Source organism: Amblyomma maculatum, chromosome 10, assembly GCF_055883805.1.
Source record: "Amblyomma maculatum isolate TAMU_Amacu chromosome 10, ASM5588380v1, whole genome shotgun sequence".
Lineage (NCBI taxonomy): Eukaryota > Metazoa > Arthropoda > Arachnida > Ixodida > Ixodidae > Amblyomma > Amblyomma maculatum.
Window position 1 is genome coordinate 57,634,241 of NC_139353.1, and position 24,966 is coordinate 57,659,206.

Sequence of the window (24,966 nt, forward strand, 5' to 3'; positions counted from 1 at the left end):
AAGGACTCAGTATGGTGCCACCATCTGCTAAAACTCGACTTTCCTGATCACTTTAAAATTTAAATATGTAGTTAAACCGCGAGTTTCTCTCTTACTATTGCTACCAAGCTGTGAGATAAACCAGAATATGTTAACATCTTTTTGTCGTCTCTGGCTTTAAGGCTTCACATATGCACATAGGACTATTTTTCAAGTTGGGCTCCCGTTTTCATTGATTTGTCAAAAAAAGTGAGGGCTGGGTTTGACAATGTGACCATTTCCACGGTGTCGATTTGTCCTTGCTTGTGCCCTATTAGGCCTCAGGACAATCTGCTTGCTCCATCAAGCTGCTATGCCCATTGTTAATCAGTGGAGGCAAACTTAAGGCGGCTTGTGAAGAAATATTTCATTGCACGTTGCGGTACCCTATCTGGTTGAAGCTAAACTCTGCATTCTGAACTGTGGCATGACTTGTAGCCGTGCTTTCCTTCAGTAAGTTGCATGTCTCTTGTGTTTTAAAAGTGAGAGGGGAGGGTTGCTTTTTTCGACAGCAATGCCTCAATAATCACAGTGGTTGTAGCTGGAGGCTTGAATATGCTATGAGTTTCCAAACGTGAAGATAATGGTGCATAGTAGTTTAGCGGAAAGTAAATGGTGATCACTTGTATATTGTTCATTTCTTAAAAGAATGGCACTGAACGCCTATAGTTACTGAAGAAAAACTTTTTGTGTTTTCTTGAATTTCTAAATCCTTGCAATAGAACTGAGATTCCGTGGCTAGGTGGGAAGGCCGAAAAACTCCAGGTTTGCAGGGTTAGTAGCCAAATAGTTTGTAATCTGTGTTGATGCAGTGTGGTTCTAGTTCCTTCGCTTCTTTCGAAAAGAAGCAAAATAAAATGCCATGTGGCGTTTTTTCACATGACAGGACCTCCGGAGCAAGTACCAGTTCATCCGGAAGACCAGGCCGGATGGCAACTGCTTCTTCCGCGCATTCAGCTTTGCCTACCTGGAAAGCCTCCTTACTGACAAGCAGGAGTATACAAGGTATTTAGAATCTTTTTTCTATATTTGCTGCCTTGAACCATGTGAGAATAGTGTGAAAAGTTCCTCCAGTCTAGTGCAAGCTCCCATAGAAACCTATGCAATGGAAACTTGCCTGTTTTTTTGTAACTATGGCAGCTTTCCTGCATGCTGCAATTGCAGATTTCACAATGGTGTTCTGCCCCGGGGTGGCATTTTGGTAGACTACGGTTAATGCACGCAGAGCAGCGATAGCACGCCAACTAAAGTGGAACTTGAGACTCGCATTGTTGTTTGGCCGCCACAGCGTTCGGCTTCTGGCATGTTTGTGCCTAAGGTGACACTGGACATGATGCAGGCGGCCTGAATCTTGTTGCGACTGCCTTGTCTGCGAAGTTTCGTCGCTACTGCAATGCGAGGGCAAATGGCCAAATATTCTAAGATGAAACTTCCCTGCAGTAACTGCCGTGCGGGAAGCACTGTGTGGGACACAGTAGTGCAGGTTGGCTCTATGCAGCAAAAAGGCAATGTTTAGGTTCTAGCGGATTGAGGTTGCGCAGAATTGAAAGGTGCCTACTACAGTGGAATACCACTTGAACGAACGTCGCTTAAACGAAGTATTTAGTTGTACGAACTTTATTAAATCCCCCCACCGAAGCTCCATTGAACGCTATGCAAACGCCCTTCACTTTAACGAAATTAGTTATTGCTCATTTCAATTCTACGAACAGTAATAGAGTTGAACATTGAGCTAGTTAGTCACTCATCTCTCGGAAGAAGGCAGCAGAGCAGGTAACAACACAAAACATAAGAAGCACATACAAACAAGGACAAGCAAGGACAAGGACAAGGACTTCGCACCAGACTAGGTACTCCAATTGTATTCAGGGGATTGTTTATCAGATTTCCTTGCATTGTGGAAAGAAATATATTGGACAGACAGGAAGATGTATCAAGGACAGGATTAGAGAGCACGCTATGGCAATATCGGACAAGTCTGGCACTAATCTCGTGGTGCACTGAAAGACTGCGTTGTTTGTAGAGACTAAAAATGTCCAGCTGACTTTCATAATGTTAAGGTTATGAATAGGATGAAGGATAAGTTAGCAAGGGAAATTTAGGAAGCATATGCAATCAGTGACTCGGGAGACCAATCTGTCAGTATGCCTTCAGTGGTATTGTTGAAGAAGAAATTAGAATTTCTGCGCAAACTGGCAGGACGTTAAAGACAAGGAAGAAGATGGCTGCAGACGCTAAGTGAAGGGAGAAGATGTGGAACGCCTGCCAAATCTCCTTTTCTTCATTGCCCAATATTTTGTGCCGACTGCATGCCAAGCAATAATTTGACAGCACTTCAAAATTGAGGCACAGTCCACTGTCGAGGGATACAACAGTGCCCACATCATTGTGACTCTTATGGTCCTTCTTTTGCCATGTGCCATCATACATAACGGCGTCTGCACCGCCGACCCCCGCCTTGATCTCGCGGGCAGTCCTCAGATTTTGCGTGGCAGTGTTCATGGCCGCGGAATGCACTTGTTTTGCGATTCCATGAAATGTCTTCTGGTGCATCGGTTTTGGAAGGCCGATGATGGCGCAAAACCGTACAAGTTGATTGTAGCCAGAATAGATTGCACGGGCGGCTACCACTGCTTTTACATTCGTAGCAAAGGGTCGCGCGAGCTCCCGCTCTTAGCTTCGCTCCGTGCTTCCGTCTCCGCTTGCCGCCACACGTCTCGAGGTGTACGATGCAGACAGAACAGATTCGGGACACTCACGGTTTCCACAACAAAGATCGAGGAACGACAAAAGTCCCTTGCGTTTTCGAAGCGACTCGCTGACGAAGAGTTGGCTCTCGCCACAAGCAGGACACGTCGCGCCTTGCATGAGCAGCGTCAGCGCATCGATGTCACACACTACCGTGCTGGCAGAGCTATCACTGGCTCTTTCTTCGTTTTTGAAGAGTCCAATCTTCTTTTCAGAAGCACTTACAAAGTTGAAGGTAGAGTCTATCTCCTCGGCACCGATGCTGTCGTTAGGCCTAGTAGGTTCCAGGCAGCTTTTCTTGTGTATTGTTGTCGGCGTCGACCTGCGCCTCCTTCCTTTGAATTTAAATTTAGTATGAAACTTCTGCACGCGAGTATTGCGCTTTTCGGACTGACCATGATAGCAAAACTGAAAAAACGCAGAAGTGGCTGTGGCAGTCTCGCAATGCTTGCGAGCGGCAGAAAACCAGTGAAACCAGCCAGTTGGCTTTACCGCACAAACTGGTCACCCGCAGTCAATGGCGTCGTCAGAATCGCACCAAGTGATCGAAGAACACGCGAGAGAGGCTGCGGAACGTCTCTTTTTTTATTATTTCTAGTGAAAATACGAAACTGGTGGCCATTGCACATGCGAGAATAAGTAAGCCTTGGCACAACTATCTCCGCTAAGCGATTGCCGTGGTGTGAAGAGAAGCTGCCGTGCACGGCAGGCGCGCAAAGATGGGCAACTTGCATGGCAACTTTTGGTTTCTCCGTCGACCACGACTCATTCAAACATATTTTTTGCTTAATTCTGATGCGGATATCACTTTCATTTTTCTAGACAAGGTAGCTGAATGCCTAAAAATTCCAAAATAAAAAAAATCTGGAAAAAAAAAACTAATTTTTTTTACTCTCATCTTCCCTTAATAGTTACCATTAGCTATGGGGGCACGTGAGGCATTCAGTAAGCTACTCTCCTCACCTCTTTGCCTGGAATCTTTTTGGCTAGTGGCTCAATATATAGGTTTCATTTCAATGGGAGTTTGGAGTGGCTTTGTCTTGAGGGGTAGAGAGAGGTGCCACTCTCTGCGTAGTAAACTTCACTAACGACCGTGCACTTTTGTAAACAGTGCACTAGTGTCTACAGTCTAATAGTAAATATGCAGTAGAATCTGCGATATGAACCCGATCTATACAGATTTGCAAAATTTCTTGGCCAGAGTGCGTTGCATACAACGTGCAAAATTTTGTACGTTCTGAACACACTCCGATGCCACTGTGGACGATGATGAGTGTGCAAGTTGTGGCTGCTACAGAGAGCACTTCACATTACCGCCTTATTGTTAACTCTGCTTATGACACAGGTTTGCAATGAAGCGTGGCCAGCACATTGCACATGTTGCAGTTGTCAGTTGTGCTGTGCTCACTGCAACTCACCAGCTGTAGTGGCATGGCCATAAATTGAGGCTTGCAGCCGTAAAGGGAGTCTGAATGAACGCATTTCCCATGTTTCTGAGTGTGGATGTGGTTGTTTGTGCGGCTGATATGAAATTTCGGACGAGGCGGATTGTTCCGCACCTCGTGAGACCCTGTGCAGATTATTACTACGTCGTGATGTTTAAGAGGCTACTCCGGCTGAAAACGGTGCTCTTGAGAGCTAGTCAAGGAGGTTCAAATGCAGTCCAGGTACTGCTGCTGCAGCCTCCTTTTCTTTCTCAACTAACGTTGGGTGTGTCAAGACTTTCATCTGTCGCGCAGGTCCCTTAGACTAGAATTAGTACCATAGCCATTTGCTTAAAATGGGGATTATGGAACCCATTTGGACCTTGACACCACATTAGCAGCAAAAATGAAAAAAAAAACAAAAACAAACCAGCTTTTCTGTCAACAAATGCATCTCTTGCGGTTGTTGACGGAAACATGCAAGGTTTCCCGTGATTGTGCAGTCCCAGTGCACAATAAAGAACCCCAGATCATCATCATCAGCAGCAACCTGATTATACCCACTGCAGGGCGAAGGCCTCTCCCATATTTCTCCACTTAACCCGGTTCTGTGCTAGCTGCAGCCACTTGACCCCTGCGAACTTCTTAATCTCATCCGCCCACCTAACTTTCTGCTGCCCCCTGCTACGCTTTCCTTCCCTTGGAATCCAGTTTGTTACCCTCAGCGACCATCGGTTAATCCTCTCTTCGCACTACATGTCCTGCCCATGTCCATTTCTTCCTCTTAATTTCTACTAGAATGTCGGTAACTTGAGTTATTTCTTTGACCCACTCTGCACGCTTTCTATCTCTTAATGTTACCCCTACCATGTTTCGTTCCATAGCCCTCTGGGTTGTCCTCAACTTAAGTAGAACTCTCTTGGTTAGCCTCCACCCGATAGTCGACCTTATCTAGAGCTCTCCACTTTGGTGTCCCTTGTAGCCTGAATGGCTTTGGGATGTTGAACCTTGTAAAACAACTAGGTTTTTTTTTTGTTTTAAAACAAGAATAAGATTTCGGTTGAGTTGTCTTTTGTGTCCCCTATTAACTCTCACTAGTTGTAAATATCTATATCATCATGTTTTTGTCACCTCTTGGCATTTACTCGCCTCTAGATTCATTCATCCATATCATTTGAATGTGATGCTGGCCCAGTGTATAACTTGACAGAAAAGGGTCACAACACAGGTGGCAGCACTTGTTTCTGCCTGGGCTGGCCACAGTTATGAGACATTGTCGCCGATATGTGTCAACCCCCTCGTGCAGGTTCAAGGCTCTAGCCGAGGTGAGCAAGGAAGGGCTGGTCTCCCTCGGCTTCCAGCGCTTCACCATCGAGGACTTCCACGACACGGTGAGGAGGTTCTCCATTTGCAGCTTAGTCACCGACTTAGTTTGCAGTTGTGCCAGCAGCATGTGCTGTTACGCTGGGCCGAGGCAGCAGTGGTGCTCAAGCTGGACTGCAGTAAAAGCAGGCTAAACCAACTGTAGTTAACCAGGAAATCTGGACGATTTGAACTGTTGGCTTGCTCTTTACACATGGCTAAGAAAGTCGGTGAGAACTGATACTGATGTGGTTGCTCGTGCCGATTGTGTGACCGGCACGGTAAGAAGTTTTTCGAAATATCCTACTCAATATCAAAGTTCCATGCTGCAGTTGCTAGCACTGCAAAAGACTGCCGAAAATCGGAGCCCCATGCTTGCAGCGTTGCTTGCATGCCACTGTCAAGTGCACGATAGCATGCAAGATAACTGGGTGGCCTCATATCTGGCAGTTGGACTAGGTCACACAGTGGCTGCTGTTTTTGCCCTCGTCTGATTTTTGAAGACGCTAGAAGTGCAATCGGTAACAACCGAACTAACATCCAGTTCTGGTGCCTCCTATCGGGCGACACGAAGTGACGGTGAGAATGGCGCACTCAGAATACGGGCCTGGTGAGCACAGTTTGTAATGCCGGTTGCTGTTTCACTGATGCTTTTTTTTTCTCTTTCCTCTTCCCTCCTTTTTTTTTTGCCACTGAGCATTTTTTTGTTGTGCGTTTTTGTTCACATGGTTTCATTGGCAGTGAAGGCTCATGACATGATACAGAGATGGGCGTGGTGTGGTACTACACGAATACAGCGCAGACAGCACGATGAGACAGGAAGGAGACGAGCACAGGCACGGACACTGCCTGCAGAGAGCTCTTCCTTCCTTCTTTTCCCTGTTCTTATGCCAATAATTTGTAGAATAGTGCAGCTTTTGAATGGATACCAAAATGGCCGCGCGGCTCTTTGCCGTTGCCGCGTGGTGCGAGGTCGAGTTCAATCAACCTTGAGGTCTTTCTGTGAGCGAAAATTGATGTGTCTTCAAAACCTAATAAAACAATAAATACTACCGTATTTACTCGAATCTAACGCGCACCTTTTTTCCGATACAGTTGAACCCCTCTATAACGAAAGCCCTCAAGAACGAAATTCTCGCGACAACGAAAAATTCTGGCGCCCCCGGCGAACTCCCATAGGGTTCAATGCATTTGTCCCCTCTCAACAGTGAAGGGTTTTTAAAAAGCAGTCCCGCATTAACGAAAGTTTGAGGTAGTGATCTGCAACATTTTTTCGGCACATCAGCCAGTCGGGAACATAGAATGGGCGAAACTGCAGCAGCACACTCATCCGACAAGTCGAGCCCGTTCATTTCACCTGCCAACAATCACCGGCGCAGCCATTTTTGTTTACTTTCTTTTGGTTCGGTAATGATGATGATAGCAAAGCATTTTTTTTTTTTTTTTTTGCCCGCTGAAAGCGGCTTTTTGCTAGCCTTTCTGTTGGCCACTACGCATGTATGTGACGTTTCACGCCACGTGACGACACCGCCGGCCAACCGGGGAAGAGCAAGGAACCTCCTTTTTTTTTCTTTTCGCTAGTGCGCCGACCACGCTATCTCGCCGATCTCGCCATCCGCCTTGTGCCGCTCGCGACTTGCCTGTGTACAGTGTTTTTTACTGTCGGAAACATGCCGCCTCCTGTAAAGAAGCGCAAGTTTTTGACGCTGCAGGAAAAGGCTGCAATTATCGCCGAAGCTGAAAAAGGCAGGAAGAAAACTGATATTGCGGAGGAGTTCGGTATCCCGTGCAGCTCGCTTTCTACGATTCTGAAATCAAGGAATGGCATCATGGCGGCGCTCCAGAACGGCGCGCGCGCTCAGAACAAGACTTTGGCAGCGCCGGTCTACGAAGACGTGGACAAAGCCGTATTTCAGTGGTTCCTGGACAAGAGAGCGAACAAGGTGCCTTTGTCCGGAAGCCTCCTGCAGCAAGAGGCGATTGACTACGCATGCATTCTGGGGCACGACAACTTTAAGGCGAGTGCCGGATGGCTAAGTCGATTTAAAGCGCGGCACTGCATCGTCACCAAAGTGTTGCCGGGGGAGTTTGCGAGTGTAGACGCTGAAGCAGCATCTTCCTGGATGGAGAAAAGTTACGAAGGCATAATGGACGAGTACGAGCCCTCCGAAATTTATAATGCGGACGAAACGGGCTTCTTCTATGAAATATTGCCTTCAAAAACGCTAGACCTGAAAGGAAAAAAATGCCATGGCGGCAAGCTGAGCAAAAAGCGGGTCACCATTCTTTTATGCTCAAACATGGATGGATCTGACAAGCGTCCCCTCCTCGTGATCGGCCGGAGCAAGACTCCACGGTGTTTTAAACGTAACCGAAAGCTTCCGGTCCAGTACACTGCAAACCAAAAAGCGTGGATGACGCGCGCAATATTCACAAGCTGGCTGGAAGCCTTTGATACGGACATGCGAAAGCAGGGCAGATCTGTCTGCCTTTTTTTGGACAACTGCAGTGCGCACCACATTGAAGACGTTGCCCTGACGAGCATCCACTTGATTTTTTTTCCCCGCGAACTGCACGTCCGTTATCCAGCCTCTTGATCAGGGGGTTATCAAAAGTGTGAAGTCTGCGTACCGAAGAAGGCTCATACAGCGGATGTTGCTAAACATCGAAATGAAGCGACCGACGGAAATTGACCTCTTCATGGCGCTGGAGATGCTTGCCGGCCCGTGGATTGCTACTTTGGCCACGCTTGTCCAGAACTGCTTCAGGCACGCCGGTTTCGCAGCTGGTCAGCACGCCTTGGCAGAACCGGAAGCTGCAAGCGGTGACGATCTGCAGCCACTAACCGAAGCATGGAACGCGCTTCGCAGTGTAGATGCAATGGTGCCAGAGGCTGTTGAACTGGAGGACTTTTTGTGTGCGGACGCCGACTTGATCGTGCACGAGGAATTCAGCGACGACGCTATTATCGACAGTGTGCGCAAAGGAAATGAGGCGAGTGACGACGAAGATAGCGAAAACCAAGCACAAGGTAAGCAAGTAAGCTCGCGTGATGTGCTTGATGCATTCGATGTGATGCGGACTTTTCTCGGCGACCACGACGACGACGACGAAGCTATGCATAGCTTATCAAGCTGCGAAGCCAGAGTCGTCAAGCTCCTGCACAGCAATGTCAAGCAGAGCAAAATAAGCGACTTTTTTAATTAAATCTTGGTTCTGGAAGGTAATGGGTGTGCTTATTTGTCCATTTTCGCGACAGCGAAATTCTCGCGACAACGAAAAGGTTTTCCTTCCCCGGCGGTTTCGTTATTGCGGGGTTCGACTGTATATCGTGTCCAAAAATTGGGTGCGCGTTAGAATCGAGTACGACCCTAAATCTCCGATATCATATCGCCATCGGCATTTCAAAATGGCTGCCTGGTACGCACTTCGAGCCTACTAGCTGGTCTAGCTGTCTATGCCTAGCTGCAGTAGCGTCCTTCGTGTGCTTTGGTACATGTGCTTTGGTTAGCCTACCCGTTTTCTGCGATTGACCGACCAGTATGGACGTGCCGACAGCGAATATTCGTCGCGTTCATCATGATGCCGCATTTAAAAGGAAAGTCATCGTGTGTGCAGAGACGGACGGAAATCGGGCCGCATCACGCCCATTCGGAGTTCCGGAAACATGCGTGCGGGACTGGTGCAAGCAGAAGGAAAAGATTTTCGGCAGCAAGGCTACACGAAAAGGTTTCAGTGGACCGAAGCAGGGCCGGTTCGCCGAAATAGAAGAGCGGCTCGCAGAATATGTTCTAGAGCAGCGAGCGGCGCAGCGGCCAGTGACGACGGACCTGCTCAAAGTCCGGGCGATGCAGCTAGCCCTACAAACAGGGCTAACGCGGAGCGACTTTAAAGCGAGCAGGTGCTGGCTGTCAAATTTTATGAAGAGAAAAGGCTTTTCTCTTCGAAGGCGGACAGGGATATGCCAGAGGTTGCCTGAAGAGTACGAAGAAAAGCTGCACGGTTTTCAGCGGTTCGTTCTGAGTTTGCGCCGCAAGTACGGCTACCACCTCGGCCAGATTGGAAATGCCGATCAGACACCGCTCTACTTTGACATGCCTGCCACCACAACCGTTGAAAAGAAGGGGGCGAAGCAAGTGCGCGTGTTGTCTTCCGGCCACGAAAAAACGCGTCACCGCAATGCTTTGTTGCACCGCGGATGGACACAAGCTGCCCCCGTATCTCATATTCAGGCGCAAGACGCTCCCGAAAGGAATCGTGTTTGCGAGTGGTGTGATTGTGCGCGCCAATGAAAAAGGTTGGATGACAACGGACTTGGTCGCCGACTGGATCGATCACGTCTGGCGCAAGAGACCCGGCGGCAGTTTGGGCCTGCTTGCGATGCTTGTGCTCGACGCTTTCAAGCGCCATCTCGACCAACGCATCAAGGACAAGCTCGCTGCGTGCAACACCGACCTTGTCGTGATACCTGGCGGCATGACATCGCAGCTCCAACCGCTCGATGTTTGCTTGAACAAGCCAGTGAAAGATAGGATTCGGACGCTCTACACCGAATGGCTTGTGAGTGGCTGCCATGAATTGAATGAAGCGTGCCTCGCTGCAAGAGTTCACTGGATGGGCGAAAGATGTGTGGTGCACGATACCGTCTGCCATGGTCATCAAGGCCTTTAAAAAATGTGGTATATCGAATGCCATGGACGGCACCGAGGATGAGATGCTTTGGTCCGTCAGCAGTGACAAGGAGTTGTCTGACAGCGACGACGAGTGAACCTTGTGCCGGCATAGTGACAATCTTGGCAAGATAAGCCGTTTCCTTTTGTGTGTGTGTTTCTTAGTGCACCGAGATTAAATCTTTGCTTTTCCAAACGAGACAAAGTTGTATTGCTGTATGAAAGCGTGAGGTGCGCGGTACATTTTTCGCGGAGAACGGGTGCGCGTTACAATCGGAGCTTTTTTTTTTTTCGGGGGTGGGGGTCACGAAAAACGGGTGCGCGTTACAATCGAGGGCACGTTAGATTCGAGTAAATACGGTATTCGGTGGACCATAATATTTCAGAAATTGGTTCTTTAGAACCTTAGATTCCGATAAATAATTTAGATGAGCGAATTTTTGGCGATTTTTCGCGGTTAAAGACCCGTGTCTCCCTTTAAAAAAAGCAAAGAACAGCTTTCCAGTTGGCTGTGTCAGTGCTTATACCTTTCTTCTTTGTGTGCCTCTGTGTCGTTTGCATTTTATTCATGTATTTTCACCAGGGGTTCTTAAACTTGGTTTTGTGAGTTGATATTGCTTATTCCGCCAGCTCTTACTGAACTGCAGTTTTCTGCGCTCTTATTTTGGATGTAAATGTGTCTGCATTTGATAAAATGTTTATTGCTAAAAAAAAAGGAAACACAAATCCTTGCAAAAAAGGCAACTAAACAATAGAAAATACTAGGATGGGTTCATTCACGAGCAACGTCGATTGATCGCAATGTCAAGATTGCGGTGGCGGAGTTCCCTGGCCGGTGGGGTTCCTTACGGCAAAAAAGTTAGAGAACCTCTGGTTTAGACCAACTAGCCCAAATTGCTACCCCTCAGAGTGCTAACAGTAGCACCATACATTTTGGTGGGATTTGCAAGGGGATGTTCCGCGTGTTTTGTGTAAGCAATAATTTGGTATTTCTGCCATTGACTGCAGTGGGCTGGTTTCCGTGCAGTAAATTATTAACAGAGTTTTGGCCAAGAGGGGAGAGAGAGTTGCCAGGGCATGAGGGCTTCTTCTGCGCCTTTAGAAAGCTGTTGTTGTTTCCCCAGGCTGGAAAAGAAGATTGTGTCTTTACTGGCTTGTTACTGCACCTGACGATATTTAATGCGATTTTGCAGTGTGCAGGACTGTATGTATTTTAAGGGGAGACGCGGGTTTAAAACGGTCGAAAATGGTCAAAAAGTCGATTTTGGGAAAAAGTCATTTTCGGAAGTTTTAACCTTTCGAGCATCTACAGTAAAATTATTAACGCTGAATTCGGTCGGGAAATGCGATAAAATCGGCTTTCAAAACACCACGGCAGCGACGAAATGGCCCCGGAAAGACAGACTTTGTTCGAACTTCCCGCGCGCGCCGCCGGCGTTGCAGCCGGTCGATCGCCGCCATCTTGGGCTTGTTTTGAAGCTGGTTTCTTTGTGCGCAATTTGAGCTATCTCAAAATGGCGTCGTTCAAGCAGAGCGGCGGTTCGGGCCGGTTTCCCGAAGGCCGTTTTCGGGTCGCTGATTGGCTCGCACGCGGCGCGCGCGCGACGCGCGCCGTTCCGCGCCTCCCATTGGATGGTGTGACCGTCTACGTCATTTTTTTTTTCTTTCTCTTGCGTTCGCCGCTGTGGCTGTTGCTTCGTGCGCGTCTGTTTTTGCGCTCGTGTTTCTCTACACGCCGTGTTTCCGCCTTGTGCCGGGAGTTTTTCTTTGCGATCGAGATGCCGGGAGACAGTCGATTGAAACCGAGCACGCGACGAGCTTTTGGAAGCCGGAAGAAACGTCCGTGGAACAAAAAACAGCAGGCAGCGGCCACCAGTGCGTCGCCGGGGCCTGCAGTGCCGGACTCGTTGGATCCGCCGGGTACATCAAGCACGCTGCCCGATGACGACACCGCGGGACCAAGTTGCAGCACGAATCGTATCTCGGATTGTGGTACACTTCGTGTTGATGCTGTGTACTATTCGTCGACCGAGCAGGTGCAGCGTGTTGAGCGATCGGCGCAAGCAAAGTCCGTTCTGTCGGAAAAGTCTGCAACCCAGCGCAAGTTTGACCTTCTTGGCGTCAGTGCGGATTACCAGACAGCTGATGCCGGTACCCAGTTCTTGATTGTGGACTTGAAGGTTTTGAACAATTTTTTTGCGAAAGCGAAGTGCGGAACCTGCGGCGCAGGAAGTCTGCGTTTGAGCAAGGCAACAGATAAGGAGTACGGCCTTGCTGTAAAGCTTCTGCTTGTCTGCGAAAACTGTGATTTCGAACAGAAGCAGTTCTCCTCCCCAAGAATAAGCGGAGCTGCCACCATCACTCCCTTTGAAGTCAACATGAGGGCAATGAAGGGCATACAGACGATTGGCAAAGGCTTGACTGCCCTTGCGGACTTCTGTGCTTGTATGAACCTCTCACACCGAGGCCTGCACCACAAGACCTTTCAGGGACACCTGAAAACTTTTGTGGAAGCCTGTGAGAGTACAGAGACCGCAAGTGAAGCTGCAAGTGCGGCAGTCGTCAAGAGTTTGTATGCAGACTTTTTGAATCCTGTCGGGAACATTGATGTGATATTTGATGGTTCCTGGATGACCCGTGGTCGTACCTCTCACATCAGTGTGGGCTGCATTGTTGAGCTGTACACTGGTCTCGTGATTGACCACGTTGTATACTCGAATTTCTGCCTTGGATGTGCCTTGGGGCCACAGCCACAAGATGAAGGGTACAGTGCCTGGCTCGCCACCCACGAGTGCCAACGAAACATAGACTGCAATTCTGGCCGCATGGAAGTGGAGGCAGCACTGACTATGTTTCGGAGGTCGCTGGCCAAGCACGGGCTGCGCTACATGACCGTGCTATCCGATGGAGACAGCCGGACATTTCATGCCTTGTCTGAAGCAGAAGTGTACGGCTTCATTCCAATTGAAAAGAAGGACTGCATCAACCATGTCCACAAGCGAATGGGGACTGCACTCCGGAATCTTGTCGAGAAGAAGAAGGCTCTGGGTGAGTCTCTTGGGGGAAAAGGCAAACTGACGCAGGACAAAATGAAGAAAATCACGAACTACTACGGCTATGCCCTGAGGAGCAACAGGAATGACGTTCCAGCCATGAAGAAGGCAGTGGAAGCTACACTCCTGCACATGACATCCACAGACGATACCCCAAACCACTCGAAGTGCCCCGAGGGTGCCGACTCTTGGTGCAAGTATAATAGAGCCTTGATTAATGGTGACGTTCCACCTCCGCACAAGAGTGCCCTCCCGGCTTCGGTTAGGGCCGCTCTGGAGCCAGTGTTTGCCAGGCTCAGCGATGAGCACCTGCTGGCACGCTGCAGTGAGGGAAAGACGCAGAATGCGAGTGAGAGCCTACACTCTGTTATCTGGACCCAAACTTCAAAGAATGGGAATGCTTCACTGAAAAGTGTGAAACGAGCTGCTGTTGAGGCGGTTGCTGTTTACAACCAAGGGAGAAGGGCAACCAACGTAGCCATCGCTACAAGTCTAGGCTATGAAGCTGGTGATTGCCTTGTTCGCCGAAGCATCGAAAAAGATGCACTACGTTTGCGCAAGGCAAATGAAGCTCATCAGAAGAGCACCAACACAAAAGAGGCTCTTGCAAGGCGGCACAAAACGGGAGCAACTGGAGACTACAGCCCGGGACTCCTTTGAAGACGTTAGCGGCCAACCGCTCGAGCATCACACCCAACGGTCCTTTTCAGGGCCACCCAACTGTTTGCCTGGTGGAGCCCTAGTCTCCTTGGCTCCGGTCCTCACTTTCACCTCAAAAAAAAAAAAAAAAAAAAAAAAAAAAAAAGTCAACCCCTAACTTCTCGAAAGTAACCTCTATAATTTCATCACACTTACACATTCGACATTTTTTTTAAAAATGTTTCCTTGGATGGAATAAGACACTTTTTGTTTTGTTTTGTAGGGAAACTGATAGGGAACATCTGAGTAACATCCGTTGTCGAAGATTCTTCCCAATATTTTCTGCACTCAGTGTCAAAACTTCAAATGAGTTTTTCTCAGCTTCATGTTTTTTGGTGACATGACTAGCCTTACGGAACTTTTCATTGGGTTTTTGTGGTGCAATTTTAATAAATCTTATACCGTTGAATTCAGAAAGGTTTGAACTGTGGAGCTATGCTATTTTTATATTGCTAAGTTGAACATATCAAATTTATTGAACAATAATGTCAGCTAATTATATTTTCGAATTGTGGGGCATCTACATAATTGAATATTTTTATACTGTGATGTACATCAATGATAATATAAATAGCATAGCTCCACATGGCAGGTCTTTGGCTACAACTACATTTTAATCGGAACGAAAAAATATTGAGGGAAACTGTCCTAACGACCCGTAAGAAATTACCAAATTAGGCTTTGGTTATTTCCCAATAACATTAGAACTAAGTTAGCATGACCCTGCCCTTCTGATCCCTCTGTTTTGCGCTGTGATCCTCGCAGTCCACTGCGCATTTCTTTGTAGAGCACCAGAATGCTTGCAGAGAGATAACATGACTAGGTGTCTATCTTTTGGTAAAGCTACCAATGCTGAAAGCTGGCATCATGGTTGCAATTACAGCTGGGCTGTCTAAATAATTTCATTGATGATTGATGGATGGACGACTCGCAAAAAATGCAAAGGAAGAAGTCTGTTAAGTTCTTTCTCCCTGCTATTGAACCTTCCCACCAAACTCACGTCAATTTCTCTTGAACAGCTTGGGTTCGTTACGCAAGTAGATAAGGTATTTCTTATCTGCATATTTGTGTACAAAGCATGGTGTAGGGAGCACCTGTTGCATCCACCCTAAGGTCGGAAGTACTGGAATGTATGGAGAGCGGCAAAATAATTCAATATTGTGGTATGGCAATTATTCTATTAGTTTTGATATCTGTGGCAATATGAATGGCTGCAACGGATGGCCCCCAGCTGATGCGCAGCTTTGAAACGGGGCGGATTTTTTAAATTGTAGCTGTTGCGCTTGTCGGAAACTGTGCTCATTTCAAAATTGTCGGCTGCGCACTTCAGGGTGACAGTTTGAGTGGCTTTTTTTCTGTTGAATTTGCTCTCAAGAAAGGGTTGTAATGAAGTGCCTGTAGTTTGGTCGCTAAGGATAACAAATTGGATTCCAAGGGAAGGAAAGCATAGCAGGGGGCCCCGGCAGAAAGTTAGGTGGGCGGATGAGGTTAAGAAGTTCGCAGGGGTCAAGTGGATGCAGCTAGCACAGAACCGGGTTAATTGAAGAAATATAGGAGAGGCCTTCGCCCTGCAGTGGGCATAGTCCAGATGATTATGATGGTGATGAGGCCAGTAATAGTTACAGAGCTTGGATGTATGACTAACTTTTGACAGCTTAAACACAGGCAAGAAAGGGAAGAACTCAACAGCTTCAAGTGCTGCCGGCAAGGGTACAACTTGTGCCTGCGCTGAACTTGCATTTTTTTTTTCTTTTTGGCGCTTGCAGTTCATGGATGTTCTCAAGAAGATCGAGAACAACATCAACCTCGATGACCTTCTCAAGGTTTTCAACGATCAGGGCCTCTCTGACTACATCGTTGTTTACATGAGGTACGTGCAAAAAAGGCAGCTTGTTCTTGGATCATTGGAGGCTCGGGCTGGTTTGACATCTTTGCTTTTCTATGTCAATGTTTTTGTAGTCCTACCTCGCTATTATATATTGCCAATACTTTCACTTTGGTCTGTTCTTCATTTCATCTGTAAAGTAGTAGTTCAGATTATGCGGATAGATTGCTTAGAAAGAGGAAGTGCTTTGGCAACTTGTTCCTGAATAACCTGGCGTATGGTCGGAGCCAGATGTGAGCTGGATTGCAGAACGTTTGGAATTAATGATAATTGCCATGCAACCTCTTCCCGTACGAAGTCTTCGATTTCTTGAATAAGGGTGGAGCTGACAGTGGCGTCAGGCATAGTCGCGATCGTGGCTTCAAGTTGTCGAGGTACGATGCGTTGGCGACGAAGGTCGTCGTAGCTTTTATACATTGTGACAACATCACTTACAGTGCGGGGATCTTTGGCCATGAGCATGTTGAATATGCCTTTGTGGATCCCCCTCATGATGTGGTGAATCTTCTCGGCTTCACTCATCGATGTATTTACGCGATGGAACAAATCTAAAACGTCTTCGATATAGCTAGTGAAAGTTTGTCCAGTCTGCTGCACCCGCTCGTGTAAACTGTGTGCTCGGCGTGAAGCTTGCAGACCGCAGGACGACTGAAGACATCCACAAAGCGAGATTCGAACAAGGCCCAAGTTGGGATGTCAGCCTCGTGATTTGCGAACCACAACTTTGCTACTTCTGTGTGTAAGGTAGAAGATGACATTGTTCAGTTTCAAGAGGTCATCCCACTTACTGTGGGTGCTTACGCGTTCATACGACGAAAGCCAGTCCTCCACGTCCTGATCCTCGGTATCGCTGAAAACTGAAGGGTCCCCGCTGTCGAAGCACCCCCTTGAGCACGGAATAGAAGGGGCTGAGTGAGCGGGGCTGGCAGTGCTGGCGCTGGAACCAGTCATTGAGGTCGGAATTCGGCGGCTGCGGAGCTCCAGGGTGAGGAAATGAAAGATAAATCCTGCAACCTCCACTGAGTGTTAAGCGGGGATCCAGGCACTGGTAGCAGGCGCTGGCAATGAGCAAGACGCGGTGGTGGCTTAGCTTCTTGACAGCTAGTCCGCAAAAGCACTTCCTCTATCTCAGCGATCTGTCCGCATAATTGGAACTTCTTTACAACCTGGCCCCCGCAGAAGAGAACACATCTCCTTTTCATTTTTTAGAAGCCCTAGTGGTCCCATGATTTTCTTCGGAGAAAGGCAAGGGAGAGCGTCATTTAGAACTGAGGAGTACACCGTCGCTTGGTTCAGGACAGGACGATCAATTTTTCAGACTTAGCAGGACCCAGAAAATCGTCCAAGTGATTGAACAGTTGTAAAATATTTGTGAACTTGACCCCCTTACAGACAGTTTTTTAAAACGAAATTTCAACCAAAACGGTCTTTGAGTGCCCATAACAGCTTCTGTCCGCTTTGCCAAAATTTGTATTGGACCGGTCCCTAGTTGATATAAAGCAGGCACAAAGTGTCACACAAAATCCACAGTGAGCTGAGCTTGCCACGAGCCTGGCTTGTCCAAGTCCGCAAAGGGGTTAAAAAAAATTGCGCTGCTGCAAAAAATTGGCCTCCAAAGTCGCGAATGTCACTGCTTCTAGCATTTTGTTGTTTTTCTATTGTTTTCTTGGTGCACATTGCATCACGTCACAACCTCAAAACAACACAGGTAAACAAAGGAGAAAAGGACGAAATGGCAGGTGCACGCAACACACCCACTCAACTTTAGCCCACGTGAAGCTGCATCTCTCCAAAACTTTCATCATTAGTGGCTTGTAGCTTCTCTTGGCCCTCACTCGTTACGGTCACTTTGAAAAGTTTCAGCTGGCACAATTTGTCGTAGTTGGTAGGACCCAGAAAATTTGTTGAAAATTTTCTTTGACCCATACTACTGGTGCAGAGAAAAAGCTCAACTGCATGATACTCAGCACGGGTTGATTAATGCAGAGTCTATGCTTGCTTTCAGGCACATTCTTCAGTGTTAGTTTGACACAGTCTTTGGAGCCAAAAAATATTGCTAATATTTTTTTTAAATGCTTTTTTCAAAATTGGTAGATATTCAGTTCGAGCAAGCTGTAGGTTATAGCTTATATAGAGCAACCTTGTTGTCATGTTCCTGGTTGATATGATTTCTCGTTTCGTACGCCCGAAATCGCAAGGTTGTCACGTTAGCATACGAGTGGCCCAAACCTGGAGGCAACATGAAGAGCTGGAGAGCAGCGGTGCTCGTCTGGCGGGGCAGCTTTTCTGCAGTGACTAGGTGCAAAAGGGGCGAAGCATCAAAGAAAGCGAAACGAACTAGCATAGAGGGCTATTCCCTCAGTAATGCAACGTGAAGATGAGCAATGCGGTGGTTTGCTATGGGGTTGAAGCATCTGAGAATAGCTATGGGCTTTCATACGAGCATGCCGGGCCTTGGGAGCACAGTGCAGAGGGCAGGGCGACAGTCATCCACCGCGCTAGCTTTTCTGCAGTGCGCTTGATCTGGGGGGGTCTGTATTCAGAGCTTGCGTCGTTATCCTAAGTGTCGCTGTCTCCCTGACCTCAAGCCATCTGATTGATGGAAATGCCAGAACAGGATGTCAGTTTGGTTGTTACCACTTCCGGAACCGGATGTCAGTTTGGTTGCTACCACTTTCCAGTTTCAGCATCCGGAAACAGTGAGGAAGTGATCTCGATTCTTTGTTGCGGGCAACAGGACCGGGTGTGGTACAAATTCTCTTCCCCACCAAGTACAACTTAAGTGCAGACTTAATTGTACCAGAATGAAAAGAAAGAGCCGTTCATACCTTATACTAAGGAATGCTAATGTATATTTTTATGAAGTGAAAGTGCTGGAGAAGGCTTTTTGTACCTCATTCAATGGCTACATTTTTTTCTGAATCGGGCAGTGTGGGTCATTAGTTTTTCTTGAATATTGCGTTTATTTTTTCTCTCACGTTAAAGAAGCGTATCTATGAGGTTTTATTGCATTTGCCAAAACAGCAGCCCTTCATGCAATTTCGAGATGTGCGGCAGTGTGGAATGCCGCAACTTGTAGCTCCGAGTCCATCGATTCCCTTCTGAACTGTTCATCAAGCCTTCTTTCTTCCAGAATTGAGCTGAGCTGCTGACAGAGGACTTGGTGGCAGTTAGCTACTGTTCATTTCAGCCGAAGGTTAACTGAAGTGTCATTGAAAATTCCTGCATAATTGAAGTAGCAGGTGCTTATTTGTGCTCCCTACCCATGCGAAATTCCCTGCCCATTTTTTGAACTCATAGCATATTGTGCCTGTGCAGGTTACTGACATCTGGCCAGCTGCAAAAGGAGGAGTCCTTCTTTTCCAGCTTCATTGATGGGCAGCGGACGGTGCAGGAATTCTGCAAGCAGGCAAGTGCCCCAGCTTCTCTGTTAGCGTGATTTTTCAGTTGACGAAAAATGACCCTTCCAAAACAAGAAAGAGTCGGACTTTTGAAAAGTCTGTGGCATGCTAAGGAAATGCAGTATGGGGCTGGCGCCTTGCTTTTCACCTCCATCGAAAAGCGGCGTCCGAGGCCAGGATTTCATGCCGCACCCTATGGAACAATAGTCGAGCGCCCTAACCACTGCGCCACCCCAGCGGGGCTGTAGATCAGTTCTCATTGTGGAAATAGGTTGAGACACAACGGAAGTAATTGTCTGAGCGAAAATGTTTGATACGGGAATAAGTCTCTAATTCAATGGGGCATGTGCGAATTCAGAGTTTGTCTTTCACATTATGTGTGGAAGTAGGAGGCACACAAATTTAAGTATTTTTCTCGGTAGGAGAACATACTGCAAAATCCCGGGTATAATGTGACGGGTAATCTCTGGATAGCAAGAACATACCTGCCAGGTCTCCCGAATCTTAATGCTTTTGTACGATTGTACGACCAAAACAGAAATCTCCCAGAAACGCTCCCACGTTTGGCCAAATACTTTTTCTAGTCTGGCCACATAGCTCCAAGGCTATTTACCGCTTGACACCGATTGACGTCGTGATCAGTGAAAGGATGTGGGATCGAATAGAGGTGAAAAACAAGGCGCTCGTGTGCTGTGCGACGTCAATGCATGTTAAAGAACTCCAGGTGGTGGAAATTTCCGGAGCCCTTCGCTACGACATCTCTCATAGCCGGAGTCACTTTGGGACGTTAAACCCCACAAACCAAACGTTCATGAAGTGGCAGTCGTCTGGCGTCTGCGTAGCAGGGGGGCACGCTCCGCTATTTTTCACGAAGAATGGGAGAGTGTGGTGTACAAAAGACATTTTCGTTTGCTCAATTAATTTTTGTTTATAATCCTAATGGTTCTAGTTATTTATTGTTATATATTATTTTCGTTATTTTGCAATGTCTGTCCCGCGAGGAACGAGTATTTTAATGCGGCCCACGTAGCAATATATAGAACAATGTGAGGCTTAGAAAAAGGATGATAAATAATGTGCCTCTTTGTGCTGCTAAATATGATGGGCTTAGACAACATTAGACAAAGAACGTACGACCGAAGTGTCGGGTTTCAAGCCAGACTGCGCAACCAGACCAGGCGGCATAGTTTCGTTTCTGTGGTTTGCGACAGGTTTTGCTTAGTTGATGCCTACATCGCAGGGCATGCAGTCTGGCGAAATCATACGCTAGGGCTAAGCAGGTTATATGTCGTCACCAACATCGCATGTCTGGCAGCATTCCACAACTGCCTCTTCGTTTTTGGGCAGGGATGATTTGACTAGCATTGCTGCTATTCTGTCCAGTTCGCCAGCTGTCTTACTGCATTTGCCAGTATGCAATATTTGAATTTGTTTCGCGCTCAAAATTTTTTACCAGTACTAGCTTTCTCCAAATAAGGACATTTGTGCAATTTTGTGCACACACCTGAAATACTTAGCGCCGCTACGTCTCGGATATAACTGCATTTGTGCGCTGTTTAAAATGTGAACCAATGACATTCAGAGTTGTTAAAAAAAAATGAAACTGTGTGGTGCCCACTGTTGTGGCTTTGGTGGCGTTCACAAAGCAAACCATGTGGTAGTGGTGCCCTCTGTGTGTTCTGTGGTACAAGCAGCTTTCACGGTTTGCACCTTTACACCGAGGTGATGCCACTGAGCTTTTCAAATGGCGTACATATTAATTAATGCTAATAGCTGCCACTGAACTTGGTGCTACACATTGTGGTAATCGAAATGGGTGTTGTTTTCCTGATTTCCCGCTAAAAAAATGGTACCTGCTGCAGGAAGTGGAGCCTATGTACAAGGAGAGCGACCACATCCACGTGATCTCGCTGACCCGTCACATGGGCGTTGGTGTCCGCATCCAGTACATGGACCGTGGTATGGGTGGCAAGGTCAACGCCCACGACTTTCCCGAGGACCGTGAGCCGCGCATCCACCTCCTGTACAGGCCGGGCCACTATGACATCCTTTACCAGTGAATGCTGCAGTGCGAATGGGGGAAGATTCGACCGCCCTCTTCCTCACCACCAACCTGATTTTGTTTTCTTCATACGGGATGGGGGGGGGGGGGGGGGGGGGCAAAAAATTGACTGTGAAAGCACACTCCACAAATGCCATCTGCAAGTTGGTTGGCCGTGAGCACTTGGCGAATTTCAGGGGTAAATTTCGTTTTTTGTTCTTGTTTTTCTCTGTGTGTACAAATCCCTCCCTTTTATTCTGTGTGGGTTGTTGTGGACATTTGGAGGAGCATCTCGAGGCTGCCTTTTTTTGTTTTTCAACTTGACTGACGGACTTGTGTGTGGAGGACCATTGGAGCTGCAGGCAGTTGTCTCTTCTGCGAAGTGCGCGGAGACTGCCATGCTCCGGGACTACTTTTCTGTTTGGAGTATTGGCAAGTAACGTCCTGCAAGCTCGGGAGCCCGAAGTGAGGTCTTTTGCCTCGGTGTGTGTCGCAGCTTGGTTTACTTGCCTCGGAGCATCTCTTCACTGTCCTGGTGCTCTCGCCCCGCAGAAGAGGCGGCAGTAAATGTGATTGACTGCCTGCCCATTTTGGCAGCATTTTGAAATCATCCAAGAAGGGAAAACAAAGGACCGAAAGTGACGCGAAGAAGCGGTGCAAGTCGCAACTGGCATTGAGAGGAAGCATCGGATCATCCGTTGTGCTCGTTCCCTTCAAGTCTCGCCAGCAATTGTACATCATGTGGTCTTTCAAGCATTTATTTGTCCACTTGCCACCTTTTGCTTTTTTTTTTTTTAGGAATCAGTTCCAATGTGATGCTATATACAGGGATGACAAACGTAGCTTGCGTCGACTTGGGTGGCACTCTCCTTTGGTGTAAAGTTGGAGATTATGGTGCGGGCAATTTCATGCTGGGAAAATTGGAGGGGAAATTCTGTCGATGACCCTCACACCTCTTCTCCCAGCAGCCTTGAAAAATGACTAATCCAGCATTGAGGCTTTGATAATTCTACTAAAGCGATTATTGAAAATTGTCAAACAGCTTTTTGTAAGATGTCCCTGGGCTAGGCTTAGCAGTGTGCAGAAGGTAACCATTTGCTTCTGCTCTTGTGTTTTGTCATTGTGGTCGGATTGTCAGTTCGAGTAGCAGGTGAATGTGGCACAATGTAAGAGGAGAGGTTTCATTTGATGGTTTGCTCTGTACAGCTTGTGTACAGAACTCAGAATGGAGCTATTCGAGCACTGCTGCCCTCGTGCTATAGTTTGTGTATGGTGTTATGGACAGGTTTGAAGCCTTGCTAGTTCAACCTTCCATCTACTAAGAGAAAGACACTGTTTTGAGATTCATGTAATGCTTCAAAGCTTTCAAAATTTACCTCCTTGCAAATTCAGATTTTCTAATTTTTTTTTAGTTACGAGAGAAATAAAGTTGGCAGCCTTGACATGTGTTCAAGTGTGTGCATTCCTGCTCGCGCTTTGAAGTACAACCTTCTGGGGCTGATTTATCAGCTCTGGAGTTTGGCTCATTTGGGGCTTATTTAAGCTACTGCACCAAGCTTGTTCTGGATGATTTGTTCTATTATTGGATGTAGTACCTAAATTGCTTAGCTATCGGCTACTCTACCCTGCTTGGTACCTCATTTTGTTGCTGTAGACTGCAGTTATGCTGTGATTGCCACTTATGTTTCACAAAATAAGGTGTTACCATTTATGGCTCCTTGTAATGAACTCTCACTGATTTTCCAAAGATGTTGCCAAAATGTTTCTACCAGTTCAAGCTGTGAAGTGGGCCTGTCATCAGTTTCTGCTGAAATTGCTTGCTGCTTGTGGCTAGAACTTCACAGCAAAAATCTCAGGCACGTCCTATTTCGTCGCTTTGCTTGCCGGACATTTGCTAAAACAGTGTTTCATTTAGAAGACATGCTTGCCATGGTCCATGGGCTATGAATGAAAAGAGGTGCTGCATGATAACACTGCCAGGCACTGCACGTGTGATCGTCATTGGTGATGTTGGCAAGTTGCTTAAAGGGTCAGGTAATTGCATAATTTATCTGTGCTTCCAAAAAATACTTTTGGTGACACTAGTTTAATAAAGACTGTGTGTGGACCATCAATTATTGATGATTCCATCTTTTCCAGCTCGACTGCAGTTTCCTGTTTGCTTGCACTCTTAAGGGGAGATGCGGGTCGAAAAACGCGGGTTTTTTCGAAAATGACTGATTTTTTGTTTTTACTTGTTTTGTCAGGTTTAGTATCTCTACTTTCATGAAAATAAAAATCAAAGCTGAGTTTAAACAGGAAATGGGCTGAAATTACGTTTAAAGAGCACACGGTGGCAGTTAAATGACCGAAAGTATGCTATCTTCGAGCGTCCCGCGGTCGGCATAGCGCAGTTGATCGCCGTTGCGGATCACGTGAGGAGATCAGCCAAGCCGCATTCTCCCAATCACCACAGTTGCCCGGCGTCTAAAACGCAAGCAATAATAAAAAAAAGCATGCCTACGTCGCGTTTTTCGAGCGCTGCGACTGGTTTTTAAATCACGTGGTACGAATCGAGCCTCGCCATTGGCCGCCGCGCGCGCGCGCATGTGGCGAAGCCCACTTGCTGACTCCATGCTACGCCGAGGTGCGTTTCCGAGTGACGATCATTCGGCAACTTTATCTTCGTCATGGATGAAGCACAATTGAACCAGCGCAGTCGCCGAGGAGTGAAATACCGTTCTGTTCACAAATATAGAGGACGTTGGCGAAAATCGAAAGAGAAGGCTCGTCCAGTGACAACTCGACCTGTGGCAGTTAGGCCTAGTGGAACCGACGCCGATCCCTCCAGCGTTTCAGATGCCTCCAAGGAATTTGAAGCGGCGTTAGATTGTGTGAGTGCCTCGGAAAAAAAGATTGGGCATTTCTAAGGTGAGGAAATAGCCTGCGATGAGGCGTCATCTGTAGTTACTGACTTGGCAGCGGTGAACGTTCTTGTGGGCGGCGCGATTTGCCCAAGCCAGCGTTCAGGACTTCCAGTATTCGGGAATCGGCCGCAAAGCGCAGACTCGCTTCGTTTCTTGAACTACTCTGTGAGAACTCCGCCTGCCCGCAATGTGTGCTTTCCCCAACATACCGATTGCGGCGAGTTATGGCGTGCAGGGATGCGAGCAAGGATGCGAGCAGAGATTGACAGCGGGAGCTCGGATGAAAGCTTCGCCGTCAATGTCAAAGCTGCTGTGGCGGCCTGTTTTATAGGAATTGGATATGAGCAGCTAGTGCGATTTTCCTCAATTATTGGACTCCAGAAGCCAATGCATCATAGCTTGGCACACCCAGAGAAATAACAATGTAGAAACAAATGTCCTTGAAGCTGACTGCGGAAGCGAACGCAAATCGCCGCACACTGAAGTAAAAAAGCACATGTCGAAGTCCACTCGCAAGGGTCATGAGAGAGCGGCATATGCTGCAGGAAGTTTCTAGTGCCAGTGGCTGCTTTATGGACAATTTTCATCTTTTGTTCCAAAGTTTGATAGGAATTGAAGCCCTCTTTTTTAAATAAACATGCAATTTTAACTTCAAATGCATTTTTCTCAAAATGCAATTTTGGGCAATTTTTAGCGTTTGCCCTTCATGGTTTTGGTACTTCTGATGCTCATATCTGAATGAAATTTTGCACACATTTT

General features: G+C 47.2%; 2 protein-coding genes across 2 annotated transcripts in view; both read left to right on the forward strand.

Moving 5' to 3' along the window:
- Nucleotides 1-23,415, forward strand: part of LOC146176575 (ubiquitin thioesterase OTUB1) — a 33,162-nt gene extending 9,747 nt beyond the window's left edge. Inside the window, exons 4-8 of the mRNA XM_084582836.1 lie at nucleotides 905-1,023; nucleotides 5,497-5,581; nucleotides 15,741-15,844; nucleotides 19,178-19,268; nucleotides 21,123-23,415. Of these exons, the coding sequence (XP_084438962.1) occupies nucleotides 905-1,023; nucleotides 5,497-5,581; nucleotides 15,741-15,844; nucleotides 19,178-19,268; nucleotides 21,123-21,320 (597 nt within the window). The 3' untranslated portion in view covers nucleotides 21,321-23,415. The remainder of the gene's footprint in view (nucleotides 1-904; nucleotides 1,024-5,496; nucleotides 5,582-15,740; nucleotides 15,845-19,177; nucleotides 19,269-21,122) is intronic.
- LOC146176576 (uncharacterized) lies at nucleotides 12,630-14,536 on the forward strand. Its single transcript, XM_084582835.1, has one exon. The coding sequence runs from the start codon at nucleotides 12,670-12,672 to the stop codon at nucleotides 13,933-13,935; it is 1,266 nt and encodes a 421-aa protein (XP_084438961.1). The 5' UTR covers nucleotides 12,630-12,669; the 3' UTR covers nucleotides 13,936-14,536.
- Nucleotides 23,416-24,966: the final 1,551 nt, after the last annotated feature.